Source organism: Scleropages formosus, chromosome 1 (genome assembly GCF_900964775.1).
Source record: "Scleropages formosus chromosome 1, fSclFor1.1, whole genome shotgun sequence".
In the NCBI taxonomy this organism is placed as follows: Eukaryota; Metazoa; Chordata; class Actinopteri; order Osteoglossiformes; family Osteoglossidae; genus Scleropages; species Scleropages formosus.
The window spans coordinates 32,401,808-32,421,141 of NC_041806.1; the positions used below are offsets into that span (position 1 = coordinate 32,401,808).

At 42.4% G+C, this 19,334-nt stretch overlaps 2 protein-coding genes across 2 annotated transcripts; one reads left to right on the forward strand and one right to left on the reverse strand.

The window, feature by feature from the left end:
- The first annotated feature begins 861 nt into the window (after positions 1–861).
- il17a/f3 (interleukin 17a/f3) lies at positions 862–3,352 on the forward strand. Its single transcript, XM_018735189.1, has 3 exons — positions 862–918; positions 2,156–2,385; positions 2,920–3,352. The coding sequence occupies exons 1-3, from the start codon at positions 874–876 to the stop codon at positions 3,161–3,163; spliced, it is 519 nt and encodes a 172-aa protein (XP_018590705.1). The 5' UTR covers positions 862–873; the 3' UTR covers positions 3,164–3,352.
- Positions 3,353–13,178: 9,826 nt separating this feature from the next.
- Positions 13,179–19,127, reverse strand: stmn4 (stathmin-like 4). Its single transcript, XM_018735053.2, has 6 exons — positions 19,049–19,127; positions 15,706–15,774; positions 15,448–15,543; positions 14,638–14,843; positions 13,574–13,765; positions 13,179–13,415 (listed from the first exon to the last, which is right to left on the reverse strand). The coding sequence occupies exons 2-6, from the start codon at positions 15,716–15,718 to the stop codon at positions 13,356–13,358; spliced, it is 567 nt and encodes a 188-aa protein (XP_018590569.1). The 5' UTR covers positions 15,719–15,774; positions 19,049–19,127; the 3' UTR covers positions 13,179–13,355.
- Positions 19,128–19,334: the final 207 nt, after the last annotated feature.

Sequence of the window (19,334 nt, forward strand, 5' to 3'; positions counted from 1 at the left end):
TTGATTTGTCAGCCATGTTTGATCACAAGTAAATTACAATTATTCATTTAGTAGATCCTTCTCTCCAAAACTATGTAATAGCTCTGTATAACCCAGAGTAAATAAATGCGTATTTCACAACAGGCAAAGGGCCAGCACAAAACACTACCTTACTTGTGACCTTTCATTTTAGAGTTCTGGCCCTCTAACTAATGATAAAAGGTGTATGAACTGTCCAGCTTCATAGTTAGTTTCCAAATATGTAAAAACAAGGTAATTTATCAGTATGACTCAACAGAAAATGTGAAGGAGAGTCTGTTCACAAGTATATTGTGCCATAGCAAAACTCCGAATAACCAGTAAAAACGGTACTAACATTAAGACTAGCACTAACCATAATCCTAGTACTTTTGCACAGAAGCAGTTCATCCATGTACGATTTTATGTTTCAGGGTAAATTTTTTTGTGTCCCTAGTTCTCTGTTTTTGATTTTGTGGGTTTTTCGAGACTGGTTATATTTCAGTAGTCCCCAGTAGTTTGAAACTAAATTAATCAAAAGCCTTTTGCATGAATTTCAAAAACTCACACATAGAATAAAAAAGCATTTTTTTAAATACATTGCACTCGCAAATTGTGCTGCGGTCCATTTTCTTTAAGTTACTTAAATTCCTTTCCTGATCATAGGGACTTAATGTAACGATTGTGAGGTAATCAAAAATCACTTAAGGTTACAGGACTGCAATAACACAACATGATCTGATTAGTTTCCTTGACATGAAAAAATAGGTCAGGTTTAGAGGAAATGCATTTACCACTGCCAACACGTATCAGCAGCTATATAAACCAGTGATGATCACTACGTCGACTACTGAACAAAAGAAGCAGCAGACAAACATGACGGCGAAAATGGCTCCTGTACCGAATGCCCCATGTGTGACGGTGAGTTCTCAATACTTGAAACGGATTTGTCATGATACTTTTATCTAAAGTAGGGTGTGAATGAAGTCTACTCAGTTAAAAGACATGTGCTAGACATGTGGGATTTTATTTTATTTTCTTTGATGTTGAAGAAAGTGAAAAGCTATATTCAGGTTTCTTTCTGAGTGAACAGGCAAAGATTGCTAGCTGAAAGTAACTGAACAATATATATGTAAAAGTGATGTAAATATTCGGTCGTCCTGCTGACCGTTGGATTGTCGTTTTATTACTGAATAATGATAATTTAAAAAAATAGGATCTTAATAGACAGGGTCACAAACTGAACTTTTTCCAGTAGGGTGTAATCATGACTCAATCTTGATTATAAAATGTTAAGAAAAATTGACACCCATCCACAGAAATTTCAGAATCTGAATTTCTGACTTCTGAATATTTATTGTTATTACGTAAGAAAAACTTGAAAAAATTCTTCAAGTTCAGTCGTCCTTCGATGCAATACAAAATGGTTGCATTCTGCCTTCTTCTGCTGATATCTTCTTATTTTCTGTTTAGCTTATTATCTTTTATCTTAGACCGTGAACTAATAACATATTCCATTATAGTTTATTGGCAGTAAAACATAATAAATGACATCATAACTTAATAAGGATCTGACAGGATTTCAGACTTTTAAAAATATCTTTAAAAGCAAAATATTAACACTTATAATGCATAATCACTATAATATATTAAACATTTGCAACTTTCACATCTCAGTGAAGCGTAATGGTTAGTTAATAGTTCTTTTAGGTCAATTTCCCATAAAATTTAAAGTTGAAAATGCTGAATATGACTTTTGTAAAAAGATCTTTTAAAAATATTGGAAAACCGTGAATTGAAAATAGTGTCCCATGACAGGGAAATCAGATCCTAAAGACACAACCAGATCACTGGCTCTTCAGAGGATAACCACTGACAAAATATTAACCAGCTTAATGTAAAGAGCTTCGATCAGAAAAGAGCAGAAACCATACTTTTTCAAACGTGACAAAGTGTTTGCTGTTTTAGTGTTGTTCTCCAAACACGAGTGCTTACGGGACCAAAAAAAATATTCCTACTTCTTTGCCATGTTTGTGCATTGTTAAGTGTGGAAAAACTAATTTGTGTTACGTTATGAAAATTTGGTTAAAGTAGCCTATCAGAGACATTTTCAGAACAATCAAAGTTGAATAATTTTTCAATGCATTTTCCTCTTTAGATCATGAAGGCTTTTTTTGTGCTGGGAATACTGGTCGTCCTGCTGGGCGCAGATGCAGCCGCAGAACAACGACAGCGAGGGAACCGAACACAGGGGCGGTTTACCAGGAGAAGCACAAGCTCAAAACATAACATAGAGACTGCAAAACTGATCCTTAACCCTCAAGTCCTGTCTGAATCTCCCCCACCCAGCAATCCATTCAACAACTCCTTGTCACCATGGGAATACCGGTGAGAGAATGCCGTAAACCTAGGGTAGTAATGTCTGTGTTTAATATAGTTATCAAAGTGTCATTCCTAGTTGGGCAATGTTGTTGCACAATTAAGTATAGCACATTCGTGGTACTGTACTGTGTCAACAAATATACTGCAAAATTTTTCTCTAATGTTTGATATTTGAAGAGTACCTCTGATACACTTTAAATGCAACTGATGCATGGAGTTAGGAGTCATTTCCTGTCATTACAAATAATTTTTTTTGTCATACATGATCTTTTTTATGGTAATTAATAAATTTTTTAATAATTAAAAATGCATTTTTTAGGAAGATTTGAATCAAATTCAGTTCTTTATCTGATAGATTTTTAAATAAGTTTAATAATAAGCCTGTAAATTATTAAACAAATAGAATATGTACAAAAATAGATAATGATAATAGTATAATGATTTTCCAGTCCAAATAAGTTGACACTAAACAGAAAATAGGATTTCAGTGCAAAATAAAGCAAGTGGTAACTGTTGGCCTCCCATACTTTGTGCCTGCAGCCATATCCATGACAACAACCTGTTTCCTGACTACATCGTCCAGGCGGAGTGCCTGAAAAAAGGTTGCTTGGACTCTGATGGAAATGAGGACATGAGTGTGGAGTCCAGACCCATCTACCACCAAATATTAGTCCTGCGGAGAGTGATGGGGAATCCCAAGAAGCAGCTGAACTTTCGACTGGAGACTAAGACTATCAAAGTGGGCTGCACTTGTGTTCGCCCCATTGTCCTGTCTCAGAAGTAGTACTGCTGGAAGTGGGACAGCTCACTGGAGCAAATCCTGGAGTTCCACTGAACCTTTCGTGGTGCCTTCCTGTGGAACACTTGTTAGTCTTGTTTAAATAGACCTCTCAGATCTTAACTTATATTAATTTAATGTTATTAACTGTCATAGGAAAATGTTCTATTGCACATAAGACATAAATATATTTATTGTAACAGAAAATTGAATTGAGTCTGTTTTTTTATTGATTATTTTCGGAATTAAAGTTGTTTTGCAGCTACTGGTATTGTGACATAGCCATATTTTGCTGTCATTGTTTGGTGTTCTATTTGATTTGCAATATATTAAATCATATCAGGGACATCTAAAATTATGAAATGCTTACTAGTTATATAAGAACAAAACAATGTAGTGTATTTCCAGAATTATCAGTGCTACAGGTACTCAGGGGAAAAAAAAACATAATGGCAAATAAAAAAAAACTACATCAAATACAAATTTAAGTACCAAATGAATATGTACAGGCCACATCGCCACTGACTTCTAGAAACATATGACTTCTAAGTGTAACGCATGGTGATAAGTACTTACTTGGGTAAACCACTGGAATGGAAGACTTCACCAAGCCGTCTTTGACCTCAAACCCACATCAACCCTGTAATAGTGTCATATGCCCCACTAGCTGGACGTCAACATTTGTATTACTTTGAATTGGTCTTTTGTCTTCAGGGAACCTACTGGGGGGTTGCAGCGAGTAGGGCTGCCTTAAACTCGGTGGATCCAGGTTAAAATGTTGCTGTAGAAGCCTTTAGAAAGATACTGAAAGAGACAACTCCCCAGCTCTATATGTAGGTAAATTGTTGTAAGTACTTTAACACTATACATTACTTTGGAGGAAAGCTTCACTAAATTAATGTAAAAGTACAATGCTCTGTTATTGTTGAGGGAGCGTGGTGGCGCAGTGGGATTGGCCAGGTTCTGCTCTCTGGTGGGTCTGGGGTTTGAGTCCTGCTTGGGGTGCCTTATCCACTGGTGTCCCATCCTGAGTGTGTCCCCTCCCCCTCCGGCCTTACGCCCTGTGTTGCCGGGTTAGGCTCCGGCACCCCGCATGGGACAAACGGTTTCAGAAAGTTTGTGTATTATTGTTGTTCTTCTATTTGAAGTGACACCAGTTACTTATGATGTACACCGATAAAGAACAGTGATCTATTCTTTTAAGCAAAGCTGACATAGTAAAATGTCCAAAGGAACTGGTACATGACATTTAGGTAGCAGACAATCCAGTTACTGGCACAGCTAACATTGTGGAATGGTAAGGATGGCATAAGTTAAAAGGGAATTTAAGATGAAACAGGATTTATGGAGCTAGTGGTAAAAGATTTGCATTTAAAAGATTTGGGTTTCCACAACCTCATTGCATGACAACTTACAACAAGATGACTTTGGTCTGCTGTTGATCTTTCTGAACTGTACAGCATCACTTTAGTTAAGATACAGAACCTCCAGAAATCATGTTTTAGCTATAATAATTTCTGAACATATTCCAGTCTGTGTCCAATGTCAGTTTTAATGCTTAATAGAACACACACACAGACACACACATACTGTTTGAAACTGCTTGTCTCGAGCGGGGTCGCAGCAAACCGGGGCCTAACCTGGCAACATAGGGCACAAGGGTGGAGGGGGAAGGGACACACCCAAGACGGGATGCCAGTCTGTCGCTTGATAGAACAGCTTGATAGACAGAAAAAAAAAAAATCCTGTTACAAAACTGTTTCCACTTGCAAAAGAATTCAGTGTTTCAACTATGACTCGAGAGGAAGCGGACAAGTGCAGGAAAAAAAAAAAAAGAGTTAAATGGAAAAAAAAAAGCACGGAGATTCTTCTGGGTCGGAATTATTTATAATCATGTAATCTTTTAGTTTAGTGTTGCCACATCCAACACAAAACAGAGTACGTGTTGAAAAATGCATGCTGCAGTAGTTACCAGCATTAGTTCTCATCATAAACAGGATATAGAAGCGTTTGTACCAGCCATGAAACGACTGCATGTCACACCCGCCAACGGTGCACACAGCAACACTGCAGACCCTCTTTCCTTCACTGGCTTCTTGCGTGGTATTTCTTTATTTAAGGCAGCTTTAGCAGAACCTCAGAGGCAAGCAGGCAAGTCTTCACATATCTTTAATATCACTAACTAGTTATACAGTAACTAAACACAGCAGTTATTCATAACCAAGTACACCCTAAGATCCTTGCATGGCCACCCCCGCATGCTATGATGGCTCACCTGAGAAATGCAAAGGCTTTGTACTGCAGTGCAGGCTTGTTCTTCTCAGACCTCCAGTGGCATACAACACTGGTGCGGCTCGGATTACTTGCAACATCTCCTCGCCGACAGATGGACTGCCCATGAATCCCACTTCAGCCACCAATGCACAGTTCATTGCCAGGTTTAAAGCTTATCACTCAGCAGCAGGACACACAGCAGGGTACTGCCACAGGGTGATCTGGCAGGGAAACTAGAAGATGGTGTGGTATGACATTCAGTTTCTAGCACTTGTAACACTCAGGCTGGAATAATGAGGCCCTCATGTCTAGCTCTTACAGAGGTCTGAATGCTTGTCTATAGTCTGATCTGGCATGCAGGAATGGTGAGTGGAAGCTGGACTAATTTACCAAGTGCTTCAGAATTCTCATGCATGACCACAAGTTGTTTGGAAAAGACAAGAAATTTCATCAGTCCACACATATTTATTTGGGTTACATTCTGAGCCCACAGGGAGTAACTATGGACCTTGATAAAAGAAAGGGCATTGCCATATTGCACAAACGCAAACACTGAAGGAGCTGTAATGCTTCCTAGGTTTTGCCAGTTTCTACTGCAGATAGTAAGGGGTTTTAGCTAGGTGGTAAGTGGCTCATGACACTCTTCTGACACAAGAGGCTCTGACAGAGTTACTTGCTTACCCGAGTCCCTTACGACACTCCTGGGGATGAAGAATTGTTTCACCTCAGCTCCCATAGTGAAGCATCTAGACTCTTCTTTGCCATTTATAGTGGAGGCTGATGCATTGAAGGTAGTGGTGGGAGATATTCACATAACACTATAGAACACCACCTCATTTATACCTCTGTATGCTTTTGTCACAAATTGTTACCAATGGAACAAACTATGATGTTGGTAACAAAGAACTACTGGAAAATGAACTGGCATTCGAGGAGGGGCACTCACCGATCTTTGGGATCACCTGAGGGAACGCCACCCAAGAGACCACTCTACCTGCATTCTTCTTTGTGCCCCTGTCGAGTGACAGCTTCTCAGGCTCAAGAACTAGGTCCTGAGAACAAGGAACTGAGAACTGCCGTGCTGCACTGGGTACATGATCCTCTGTGCTCCAGGCACACAGAGGTAAGTAAAAATTTGCTTTGCATTGTGTCAGACCAACAATTAATTTTCTGAGACCGGAAAATCTTTTGTTGAGGTTAGGATGTTGGTCTGCCTGACTTCACTTATACCATCCACCAATGGAGCAGCTGAAATGAGGACTGGGGAACTATCTCCACAGCTACTGTAGTAGAAAGCAACCACATAGGAGTTGCCATCTTCTCTGGGTGGAATTTAAACAAAATTCACTCATTCATTCAATAACTTGGATTGCATTACATTCCATTGTAGTTTACCAGGCAGATAGTGTTTTCTATATGTCTGGCATTTTTACAACTGCAGAAGATTGCGTGGCTGTCCACATGAAGCATAAAATTAAAAACACCTTCCTGGGAAATGAGTGTGAGGTATATTAGACCATGAAAATCTCCCCGGTGTCACATTGACTAAAAATGCCTCCACAGCACTGAACCTGCCCTGCATTCCAAGTACTACTGCACAAGCCTGTAGCGTCTCTGTTCTACAAACCCAAAGCCTGATCGTCCTCCTCCCATCAACGTGAATGTATCTCTAGCATTTGCCATCAAGGCTCTAGTGGACTCTGAGCACTGAAGGGTTTATTTGATTTAACTTGCAGACTGGGAGGGCTATGGCCCGGGGGAAGTTTAATGAGTTTCAACCAGCGATGTTTTGGATCCCTCCTTAATCTTTGATTGTCACTTATACCACTCACACTACCCTGAACCACAGCCTCTGGGCTGTTTTCCATCCTTTGGATATCATCAGCAAGAACCACTAATGTGAGTGATGGCAACCATCACTCTCGAGAGATTATGGCACATATGCACAGGATCAGGGAGCACTAACAGAGCAGCACTTGGTGTGGCTGTAAAGTCCCACATGGGAAAAGCAGTTTCTCTGGTAACTGGAACAATCTGAAAATTCCATTGCCTGGTGTTGTGGACTGAGATAATTCTTGCGCCACTCTCCTCTCTACTGCTGCTTGGTTCAGCACAGCCTCCCTCCTATTGACATTTTCCTGAACATTCTGCTTCCAGCAAGCACGGTCACTAGCGCACTCCTCCCAGTCTTCTATTCTGATGCCCATGGCCTTCATGTCTCGCTTGCAGACATCTTTGAACCAAAGGTGGAGGCAGCCCAGCGCCCTGGTGCCAATGGCAAGTTTGCCATGAAGCAGGCTGTTCCGGATTCTACTATCATTCTACCTATGCGATGGATGTCACCGAGCCATCAGAGACGGCACTGTTGCAGCGGACTGTAGATGCTCAGCATCTGGGCTAGGTTTAGGGCCTCTTCTTTGGTCACTTGGTCCTGCATACCAAACATCAAGGATTCGCCTGTGATTGCCCATGTGGAAGGTGTTGAGGTATCATTTTTTTTCTGAAGTACAGAGTCCAGGACTCACTTCCATACTGCAGACCGCTGAAAACACAAGCACTGTAAACAGCTGTCTTGGTGTGTACTCTCATTGTCAGCCTGATGAAGGTTGATGCAGCTCGGCCGATCCTTCAGTCGATCTCAGAGTCCAGAGACAGATTTTCAGTGATTGTGGAGCCGAGGTGGGTAAACTGGTGCACTGCTTCTAGCTCGTAGTCAGAGATTGTGATTGAAGGGGGACTCTGACTGCCTTGTCCCATCATGTTGGTCTTTTTCAGGATGATTTTGAGGCTGAAGACTGAGTAAGCTTTGGAGACCTGGTCCATTACCCTCTGCAGCTGCTCCTGTGAGTGAGTGGCCAGTGCAGCATTGTCAGCAAACATCAAATCCCTTATGAAAACCTGGTCAAAACTTTGGTCTTTACTTTCAGTCATGAGAGACTGAACACTCTACCGCCTGATCTTGTATGGAGGCACACCCTTTCGGTCGACTGTCAAAAACATGTCTCAGCATGACAGCAAAGAAGGAGTTGAAGAGGGTGGGGGCAAGGGCACAGCCTGTTTCATACCATTTCAAAAGTGGAATAGGTCTGAAGAAGCTTCATTGAACTGGAGAACGCCTTCATATACATATGAAAGGATTTGATCAGGTTAAGGAGCTTGGGAGGGCATCCAGTTTTACACAGGATTCACAGGAACAGACCATCGCGACTGAAAAAGTCAAAGGCCTTGGTCAGGTCAATGAAGGTGACATACAGTGGCATCCTCTGTTCTCTGCACTTCTCTCGCAGCTGTTATAGAGAGAATATCATGTCGATCGTGGAGCATTCAGACTGGAAGCCGCATTGTGACTCAGGGTACACTCTCTCTGCTAGTTTCTGAAACCTGCTCAGAATTACTTGGGCAAAGACCTTGCCCACAATGATCAGTACAGTGATCCCCCTGTAGTTGTTACAGTCACTCTTGTCCCCTTTGTTCTTATACAGCGTGACAATATTGCAGTCTTGCATGTCTTGTGGTACTGTTTCCTCCTCCCAGCACTGTCAGAGAAATTCATACTGGTGTTGCAGCATAGGCCCTTTTGCACACTTGACGACTTTGAGTGAGATCCCATCCAGACCTGGGGCCTAACCAGAAGGTAGGTTGTCGATTGCTGTGCTCAGCTCTTGCAAGGTGGGCATTTCATCCAGCTCTTCCATGAGTGGCAGGCTCTCAATGGCCTCCACTGCTGCATCAGAGATGGGGCACTCCCTGGAATAAAGGTTGGAGTAATGCTCCACCCATCTCTCCATCTGTTTCCCTTTGTCTCCAATGACCTCGCCTGTGCTGGACTGTAGTGGTGCTATCTTCTGGTGCCTGGGACCGGTGGCTTTCTTGATACTATCGTTGATGCTGCGGATGTTTCCTGTGTTGGCTGCAATTTCAATGCCCTCACAGAAATGCAGCCAGTAGTCATTTGCGAAGCATCTGGCTACTTTCTGGGCTTTGCTTCTGGCTGTTCGTAGAGCCTGCAGCATGGCTTGGGTGGGACTCTATTTGTGTTGGAGTAGTGCTGCACGTTTTTCTTCCATCACAGCAGTAAGTTCACTTGAGTATGCCTCAAACCAGTCTTGAGACGGACCCTGCTTTCTTTCAAACCAGGAGTACTGTGCTGTGAAAAGTGTCCCTCAGATAGGTCCGCCTTTGGTGAGTATCTCCTTCTGGCTGCTTTGCGGTGAAAGGCTTATCTACCATTATGAACTTCCCTGCTTTATCAGGGTGCCTTGTTTTGCTGACGTTAATGCGCACTTTTCCTGGTGGCCTGGGGTGGTGAATTTTCTTGAACTGAAGCCAGATCCTACTGCACACTAAGGAGTGATCTGTGTCACAATCAGCGCTCTGGAAAGAACACGTCATGAGCACATTTCTGAGGTGACACCGCCTAGTGATTATGACACTTAGTTGGTGCCAGTGGTTGGAGTGTGGGTGTCTCCAAGAGACCTTGTGTTGAGACTTTGTCTGGAAGAAAGTGTTGGTGATGCACATGTCATTGAGAGTGTAAAGCTCCAACCAAGCATTGCCCGTTTTCGTTCATGCTTCCAACTCCAAATGCACGGAGGCAACACAGCCACAATTCGTAATCAGTGCCCACTCTGGTATTAAAATCGCCTAGAAGCAGCAACTGCTCCTGACTGGGGATGCTCTGAATGACTCTCTGCAGCTGGCAGTAGAACTCATCTTTGTTTTTTTGAGGGGATACAAGGTTGGAGCATAAACGCTGATGAGGTTGACAGGCCCATCAGTTGTGTGCAATCTCAGGCAGAGAATTCTCTCTGTTCCACTCACACCAGACTATCATCTTCAGCAGAGAGTTCCTGACGACAAAGCCGACACCACGCTTCCTTGTTTCGTCTGCACCCTTTCCCTGCCAGAAAAAGATGAAGTTCTTTTTGTGCGGCGTGCCTGATCATCCAGACAAGTTTCTTGGAGTGCAGCGATGTCCACGTTCAATGTGAACATTTCAGTATCAATAACTGCTGTCTTGCGTGTGTTGTCTATTTCCCGAACGTTACCGGATAGACCAGTAGTCATGGCTTGAACGTTCCAGCAACCTAGCTGGGGTTCTGGCCTCTTTCTTTGTTTCTTGTTTTGTCTGGTCTAGGGTTTCTGTCTGCCTGTCAGGGAAAATGTTACGCTTCATGCATCCAGTGAAGCAAGCAGACTATGGCGAGACAGCACCTAACTAGCTAGGGACTGCCAAGCTTATGGGGGGTAGTTATCCAGTGAAATGCGATGATGTCTCCTACTGTCGGAAGCAGCCCCTGGTGCCTCACTTCACGCCAGTCGAGCATGACTTATCACTGGTAGGCTGGTGCTCCCCATGTTGTGTCATTGCAGTGAGGTGATGCTGGAGTAACTTCTCCAGCGTGCAAGCCTGACCCGGGATGTATGGAAGACCAGCTCTAGCCCACACAGCAGGTCTCCCCTCTCTACACTGTTGGGCAGATCCAAGGGAAAGGCAAGAGCCAGAACAACTTGGCACCCCCTGTTGATGCAGGAGTTGCCGGAACAATGTTGAAGACAGCAGCGTACTGCTTTGTACACACTCTCTGTGTGTGAATGACAGAGAGTGTGTTCCACTGATTGTGGGCTGATAACACTACATAGTACCCATTGTAATTCGCTTTGGAAAAAAGCGTCTGCTAAATAAATAAATGTAAACGTCAATGGGCAGGGTGCGTGGTGGTGCAACGAGCTCGGATAGGTCCTGCTCTTGGGTGGGTCTGGGGTTCGAGTCCTGCTTGGGGTGCCTTGCGACAGACTGGCATCCCATCCTGGTTGTGTCCCCTCCTCCTCCAGCCCTGCCCCCTGTGCTGCCGGGTTAGGCTCCGGTTCACCACGACCCCGTTTAGGACAAGCGGCTTCAGACAATGTGTGTGTGTAAATTAGTATTAACTTTGAGCTCCATTAAGAGTAACTTGACTGAAAATAGAAGTACATCCTTTCGACAAACTCTTCTTCAGTAGCAACTGTTGTTGCAGCTTCTTCATTTTCTCCTCATCACAAACACTAGGCAGGAGCAGTAATCACAGTAAACACTGCAAAAGCTCTTGGAATAAAATCAGTCATGCATAGCTCTGTGAAGCAGCCTCCTGACAAACAGCACCATTGTGCTTCCACCCTTGCAGAGTAGATTTTTCTGCCAACTAATGACGGTAAGCAGAAACGCAGGTCATTTTTACTCCCCCACAGAGAAATTTTGGAAAACAGAACAGTTTAGAAAATAAATAAATAAGCTGGCAAATATTTATATCTTGGAAAATTTGGAACTTGAGTGTTTGCAACACAAGGTACCAGTGTAATGCATAGCTAGGGGATGCCGCAAACATACTTGTAGTTTGAATTTCCCCTTCTTTTATTATTACAAAAATACATATTTATTTCCTAATGAAATGCCAGTCAGTTAAATTTAGTTTTTCCACCCCAGGATGTCTCTGTTTTTTACACATACGCTCATATTCACATAGACACACACAGCAGAGCACAATTCTGAAGAAGAAGAGCAGAGCACACTTTGCTCATTTCTGTCATGAAAAGCGTTTACTGACCATGCCAAAGAGAAACAGTTTAGCCTCAGACATTACAGACACAAGTAGCAAGTAGAGGTTCCATATTTCCCCAAATGTATCAACAGAAGCTTTTTAATGCAAATGCTTTAAAGTCCTTTTTTGAATATTAATGAACTTTCCACTCTGCCTTAGGCCTCCAAGGCGCAGTTCTTCCATCAGCTCTGGGAAACAATGAACAATATTACATAAAGAATAGAAAGGATGATGGCATGCCAAAGCAAAGTGCACCACAGATGGTCATAAGGGCCAGACCATTACCCAGCTTAACCATACCATTTTATCTTCCCTCTCAAGATGGTCCTGCCTTCATGTCATTTACAGATATTTCTCAAAGTTCCTTTCTTTGAACACAAGTTCTATGTACAGTATAGTTTTAAAAATCCTGCGTATGTGCTTTCGAATTGTGCCTACATTATTTCAGACATAACGGAGTCTTGTGCATATGTGTTCTCTGTACTATATAGCCCATTTAGTCTCTGGCTTTAAAAATAATCAGTAGCATGTAACAAGAGGTTGAAAAGTATGCTTTCAAGATTAAATAATGAAATATTAGACCTGCCTTAAAGAAATTTACCTAAATTTTGTTCAGCTGATTTTTTTTTTATTGCATTAGAGCTTTGGTGTTTTTTCTGCTGTTCAGAAAAGCTATACACCAGAAAAAAATCTGCAGCTATTTAACTAAATATTTCTATTTCAAACTATTACAGAAGCATTGTTTGTTTAAGTCAACAAAGCCTTCTAAGTGTATGAACAACTCCATAATGCATATCCTTAAAGGCAGTGAAGTATGGCTTATTTTCATAATTACATAGGTTTACACTCTTTAACTGGTTGCTGTGATGAATGACTTCTGAGAGATACTAAAGTACAGTTAATGCTGCAAAAGTACCTTTCACTTGGTGGTGTCCTATTTGAAGACATACTGAATATAGCCAGCGATGGAAGATGTGTTCTACAACATTGCTTTCAATGTCATCCGGTACTTTACATTAAACCATGTCTGCGGACCATATCGCATCGAGAAACCCATTCTTCATGCGCCACCTGAGGGTGTGCTCTGTCGCCGTGGTGAAACTGAAACAATAACCATCTCACTCCAGTGCACCTTGCATTGTCATCCAGACGAGAATCGACAGCTCTTATTTTTTCAATACAATGTTTTTCGGTATGAATCGCTCAAGAGTTTATTTTAAATCGTTGTCAAAGAAACCCTCCCCCGATAACCCCATGGGTTGATTTTTCTCCTCTTCACTCTGGTTTTTCCCCCTTGTCATTGCCCTTCCTGAGCTAGCGAAAACCAGTTCCATGCTGTTCGCTCTCTACCGACAGGCTTCCTCCTTCAGCTCCTTGTTTTTCCTCACTTCCTCTGCATGCTTATCCTGTGCAAAGGGACAAGAGAAACGTCTTTATTTTACCGCAAATGCGATATTCAACAAAGAGGCACACCAACTGTCAAAGACGACGTGGAATGAAAAGGAGAACAGGCCACGGGAGCAGGGGCAGAGATGGAAGTTGCTGCACTTAAACAGAGGAGTACCTTCTCCTGGAGGCGTTCTAACATGGCTGCCAGGAGGGCCTCTCGATTCTCTTTGTTGGCCTCCATCTTTTGCTCCAGCTTCACCTTAGCCATCTTGATGAAGTTGTTGTTCTCCTCGATGGCTTTTTGTATGACCTCGCGCTCATGCTCCCTCTTCTCAGCAAGGTGCTTCAGCAGTTCAGCCTCCTGGCACTAGAGGGCGACAGGCACACTTTATGCGGGTTCAACGGAACCAGATCGCTGCTACCGCAACTGTGTAAATATGACACAGTGACGTGAGCAACTTCAAAATATTTGTTGCTAATTACAGAACTAAGCTGCTGCGATCATTTCCCCCCCCCCCCCCCCCCCCCCAGTTGTACAGCCTTCACGGTTGGCAAGGGAAGTGTTTTGAATATACCACGGGGCAAAATGGCAGATAGCGCTGGTGCCTCAAACCTCCCTTGCTGTGGGCTCAGATGTGGGTTCAGACGTGCCTCAGTATTTGCAGAGTTTGCAAAATTATACCTTGTAACCGCTGTGGTGTGTGTACATGTGAATGAATGAGAATGTGTAATTGCCTGCAGTAGACATGGCATCTCACTCAGTGCATCTTCTGCCTTACGCCTCGTGCCTCGGGATAGGCTCTGAATCACCCTTACCCTGGACTGGACTAGGAGTTATTGATATTGGGTGAGTATTATATCATTTTCATACTTCCAGTCTTACGCAACTGTATGAAGAACCTTTTCTTGCAGTTTTTTTGCGTTCAATCCAATTTAATGCCGCAGTACTATTCAAACTGTGTGGTTCCTTAATAAAAACTGGATACATTATTAAGAAAATGAGACCCATTAATAAATCATATATGACAGATTAAAATCCCAGGAGATGAAATTGCTGTTAAACATTTAATCAATTCACTTGAACTCTCTCCTATAAAAATTTCTAAAATATTATGAATGCGTCTTTCTAGCTGTTTGAATTTATACTGTGGAAATAACCAATACAGATATCGTTTCTTTTTTTCCATGTATTTTTCACACCTACGCTGGGTTTCTTCTTCTTTTTTCCTCTGCCCTCACCTTTCTCCTCTCCTCTGCAGCCTCCAGCTTTTTTTGGATCTCCTCTAGGGAAGGGTCCCTGCGATGAGGCATGGAGGTGTTGAACTCAGGGATACCGTCAAAGGAAGGGGGCTTGAGAATAACCTCAAAGGCCTGACCAGATGCTCGCTTATTCAACTCGATGACTTCCACGTCCTTAATAACGCACCAGCTGAGGTCTACAGCATCTGCAGGAGAAGAGGACGGTACAGGCACTCCACGTGCGGATTCAGTAATACTGCTTTTCAAGAAAGTGACAAACAGTGTTGCCAGGAAATGCATTAATAATAAAATGAAACTAGCAGACATAGATTTTTTTTTTGCTCACACTTTTCTCTAAAGCAATTTACAGTTATTTAGCTGCTAGATACAGCTGACCACGTACCTTGTTCAAGGGTACTACAGCTGGAGCTGGGATTTGAACCTGTGGGTCCAAAGGCAGCAGCTATACCCACTACACTACTAGTTACTCACCCTGCTAACAATCACAAAAAAATCAAGGGATGTTGTTGAAGTTGGGTGCCGTCAAGTCGATGTTGGCTCATGGTGACTCTATGGATAGTTGTCCTGAAAAGCGTCTTGGTCTTTCGTCAACGGGCTAAGACTTGACAAAAACTTGATTCATACTTCTTCTCACATTCCATGTCCCAGTGTTCAGGGTTAATCAAGGGATACTCAACTATAATACTTATAAAGTATTAGCCTCTGAGTTTACAAATTCTTTGAGCAAAAACTGGAGCGGTTATACATTTAACTCCCCCTAGTACTGTTGGCACTATGGTCGATGTTTACCTTCAGCCTTGTATGTGGGCTTGTCCAGGGCCTCTGAGCGCAGGCAGGAGCAAAGGATGGACATCAGGGGGAGCTCCTTCATCTTTTGCTTGTACGCTTTTGGGGAACACAGGGAGGGCATCATAGGTCTCTTAAGTGATGTGCCAACAATCACGAAAAATCAAGGGATGTTGTTCTGCAAATTGTTTTGTCAGGATTAAGGGCCATACGTATTGCCGTGAAGAAGGAGACGTGGCTCTTCCGGAGCTCTGTACCAACCTGTAAGGGTCATTCTGACACTCTCTTCACACGTATGGTACGGAAAATCTTCTGATGTGCCGCTTAGACCTAAGAGACAGTGAGATGCTATTGTGCCAAAATGCAATATACATATCTGACATATTCAACAGTCCATATGATTTAAATAATACCTGATAAATTATAATAAACTGCAAAACAAACAAGACCAGACTCCTTTAAAGGAGAATATTGCATGCATTCAAGTGTTCTAAAAGAGCCTGTTACCTGTTTTCTGATAGGTCACTGATGGCATTTTCTAGCTCTAGTAAACAATTAAAGAGACTAATTATCAGTAGCAAGGATGGGCAACCAAAATTCTTGATCCAGACAAGGAATTCTGATTAAAAACTGTGGATTTTGAGAATTAAGGCTGAAAAGTGTTGTCCTGCATCACTTAGAAGTACCAGAGCAATTGGCACCAACATTCAGGTGGTTGTTACAAGCTTTTGTTTTTACTGCTACTGCTAATACCGTGATTAACATTCTGACCCTTTCTAGAGGACATTATTATACCTTCTTTTTACCATATTGATTTCTCAGGCCGTTTTGGAAAATGAGATTCGGAGTCTTTGTCCCTGCAGGGACAAAGGGCATAAGCTGTAATTGATTTAGAGACAAAAGAGAAAAAGTGCTGGATCTTCCTGCAGTTCAGTCATCTATCACATTTCTTATCTAGTAAATTAAAAACCCCAAATAAGGTGTAGAGCAGGAGGTGGACAATCTTTTCATGGGCTTTAGATTCTGCTGCTCACATGTCTGAACTGTGTTCGAGCTTTAGAAATTGAGTTTGCCTTAAATGTAGTGGCTCTGTTCTCTCTTATATGATTGACAGGGTTAATTGTTCAATAAAGTATCGCAGCTGCATGAAATTATATCTTTATTATTTTCGATGGAAATAAAAGAAAACCACATCAGTATTAGCTTGCGAATAAGTATGCAGTACTTGTGGATGCGTTTCACATTGTAGCACTGGCTGCAGGTGAAGTGAGCACAAATAGGTGGGGAATTATGGCTATCTCATGAAAAAGACCCCCGTAGCTGCGCCCCGCCCTACCACCCACTCTCTGCATTGTGATAAATCACAGCTTTGCCACACGGAGAATGAGGCGACAGAACACTGAAGAGTGTACTGGGTGGCCTTGGATACGCAGTCTACGCCCTTATTTGCAGTGCATTGATGTTTAACAGTGCATACACATGGAGTTGTTTTTGTTTCTTTGCTGCTAATACAGCACATTTTTGAATAAGCAAGGAAACATCCCTATGAACTCGTACAAATAAGCCCTTTTCATTGAATCTTTAACCAATTATATAACTGAACAAAACACCATATCCTGGTCATATAAGTTTAAAAAATGAAGAGACCGTCTATTTTAGGGTTTTAACCGTATACCATAAGGTCTGGATTTATTTCTTGTCAGAGTCAAAATGTGAGAAGTTGTAAGATGTTGTGCATCCAAGTGATTTAGGAGTTCAAAGGAGGAGCCACACAGGCTGTTGTCCTTCTCCACCTCAACCCACCGCTCAGATCCCCTGCTTTCTGCCACTGCTTACCCATTGATGCATAATGCTCATAAATATTTTTAATATGCATCGATAAACACGCATTGCTTCTCATTTATCAGTGTCAATTCATTGCATATTAAACCAAAACATTTGCACTATTTTTTTTAGTAAATTTAACGTCTTAGAACATCTGGTACCGAACTGGAACTGTGCAGAATCTCCAGGATTAAGTGAAAGGATTAATTACGAGATTAAAGTGGGACGTTATCACGTTATAGTCTCGCTGAGGGAGGTAATGTATGTTACATGAGTGGTGTGTACATGAAGGAATATCAGATTTAGTCTGGTGCACGACAACCACTTGCCATGTGACTGAACAGTTTGACTGCTGTGATTGCTAACATGTGAGTACCATTACAGCATCGTTCACAACATAATGAAGAACCGTACAAATTTAACAAACCATACAAGTTGAAGCCTACGAGCCAGAAAGGCACCAAGCAAAGCATTACTCAACCCAAAAACTGTGGTGCTGGGGGCTCTATTATAGCTGTTAATATTTCACAGACAACCTGTATCCCAAAGCTTTAGACATCACGTCACCCTCCCCCCAAAGTGTTTACCAGCAACCTGCCTGTGAGTCACCATCTTGTCCCCAGCATGTTATAGTTTCACAGACTCTTCTATCTTCATTGCTTAATCAGATCCCAAACAGCAGAGCTTTCTGAAGCTGGAGAGTAACTGATTACTTTGGAACCAATGAATTCTGACAGTGATGTGTTTGCACGTACAAAGTGTGATATCACTGTGTTATCAGCGAGGTGTCATTGCGGTGCGGTTAAGACATCAGTGCAGTAAACCACTGCGCTGAGATAACACACCTTGACAGCAGCGTCTAGAATGTCATCCTACGACTCCAGCCAAAAGCTGTTAGAAAGAATGATCTCTCTGTGCAGCACACAGTCCTGAGCGAGATCATGGTGAACCGCCATGAACCCGCTGCCACCCCTCACCCCACTTGCCCTGCTTGTCTGCCCCACCCTTGAGAGCCGCCCACGATTCAGATCAATACAGATTTTGAAACACCAGCCCTTCGTCTGTTTCCTACCGCCTCAACACAAGGACCATTTCCTGAAGTGCTTGTATGTGGGCCCGGTGATTTTCCATCAGTCCATCTCAGCATCTCTGCTGTTACCACATTTTGATGGCTTTCTTAATACAAGAAAAAGCTTCATGTTGGCCAACATATTACACAGTACTAAGTGTTGCCCTTCATATGGACGATTCCAACCCGCTAATAAACCTCTCACTACATTCTCCTGCTGTCATTCTTCCTACCACTTTGAAATGCAGTTATGCACAGCACAGTTTCATAACACAGTTATGTAAGAAATGCAAGAAGGCTATGTTGTACATGTCCTTCATTAACTTGTACCATGCACATTATGGTCTAGGCACGAGAGTGCAGACCACTGCTTTTTTCTTTCTTTTCTTTTTACAAAGTGCTTTTTGTAATATAGTTGACTAAATGCAGCAAAGCACGACAACACTGGATCGTTACACTGAGAGTCTCACACAGAGCAACAGCCTGAAACAAAACAGCTGCATGAAATGCATTATTTATGAATGCAACAAAGTGCAGGAAAAAAATAGCCCCAAAAGCATCCAATAACATTAAAATTGAGAGCCCCTAATGGCAAGACTCCTTTGTGCCTTTCAGTGCAGAAAGTGAGAATATGTAACATAACAATATTAATGAAGAAAAATATAAGAAGCCATTTTCCTTCCTCGTTCTTCTGTTTGGATTCTGACTTACCCCTCCTATGTGTCACTCGTGGTCCTTAGCTCTTCTCTCTAGCTCTCCCTCTCTGTCTGTTGCTGCTCAGATACAGAGCTCAGCAGCATCAGCACCAGTCTGGCGGCATGACATCATCGCTGAGGGCTGCCATTGGACAAGAAGGATGCCGACTCCTGATGAGCCACCATCATCTTTCAGAAAGTGAGTTGAAAGGGGTTTGCCTTTTAACTCTTCGCTGTACCCTGCAGGGAGCTTCCATGAATGGCCAGGGAATGGTAAAGAGTTTAACTTGTGGCACCTCACA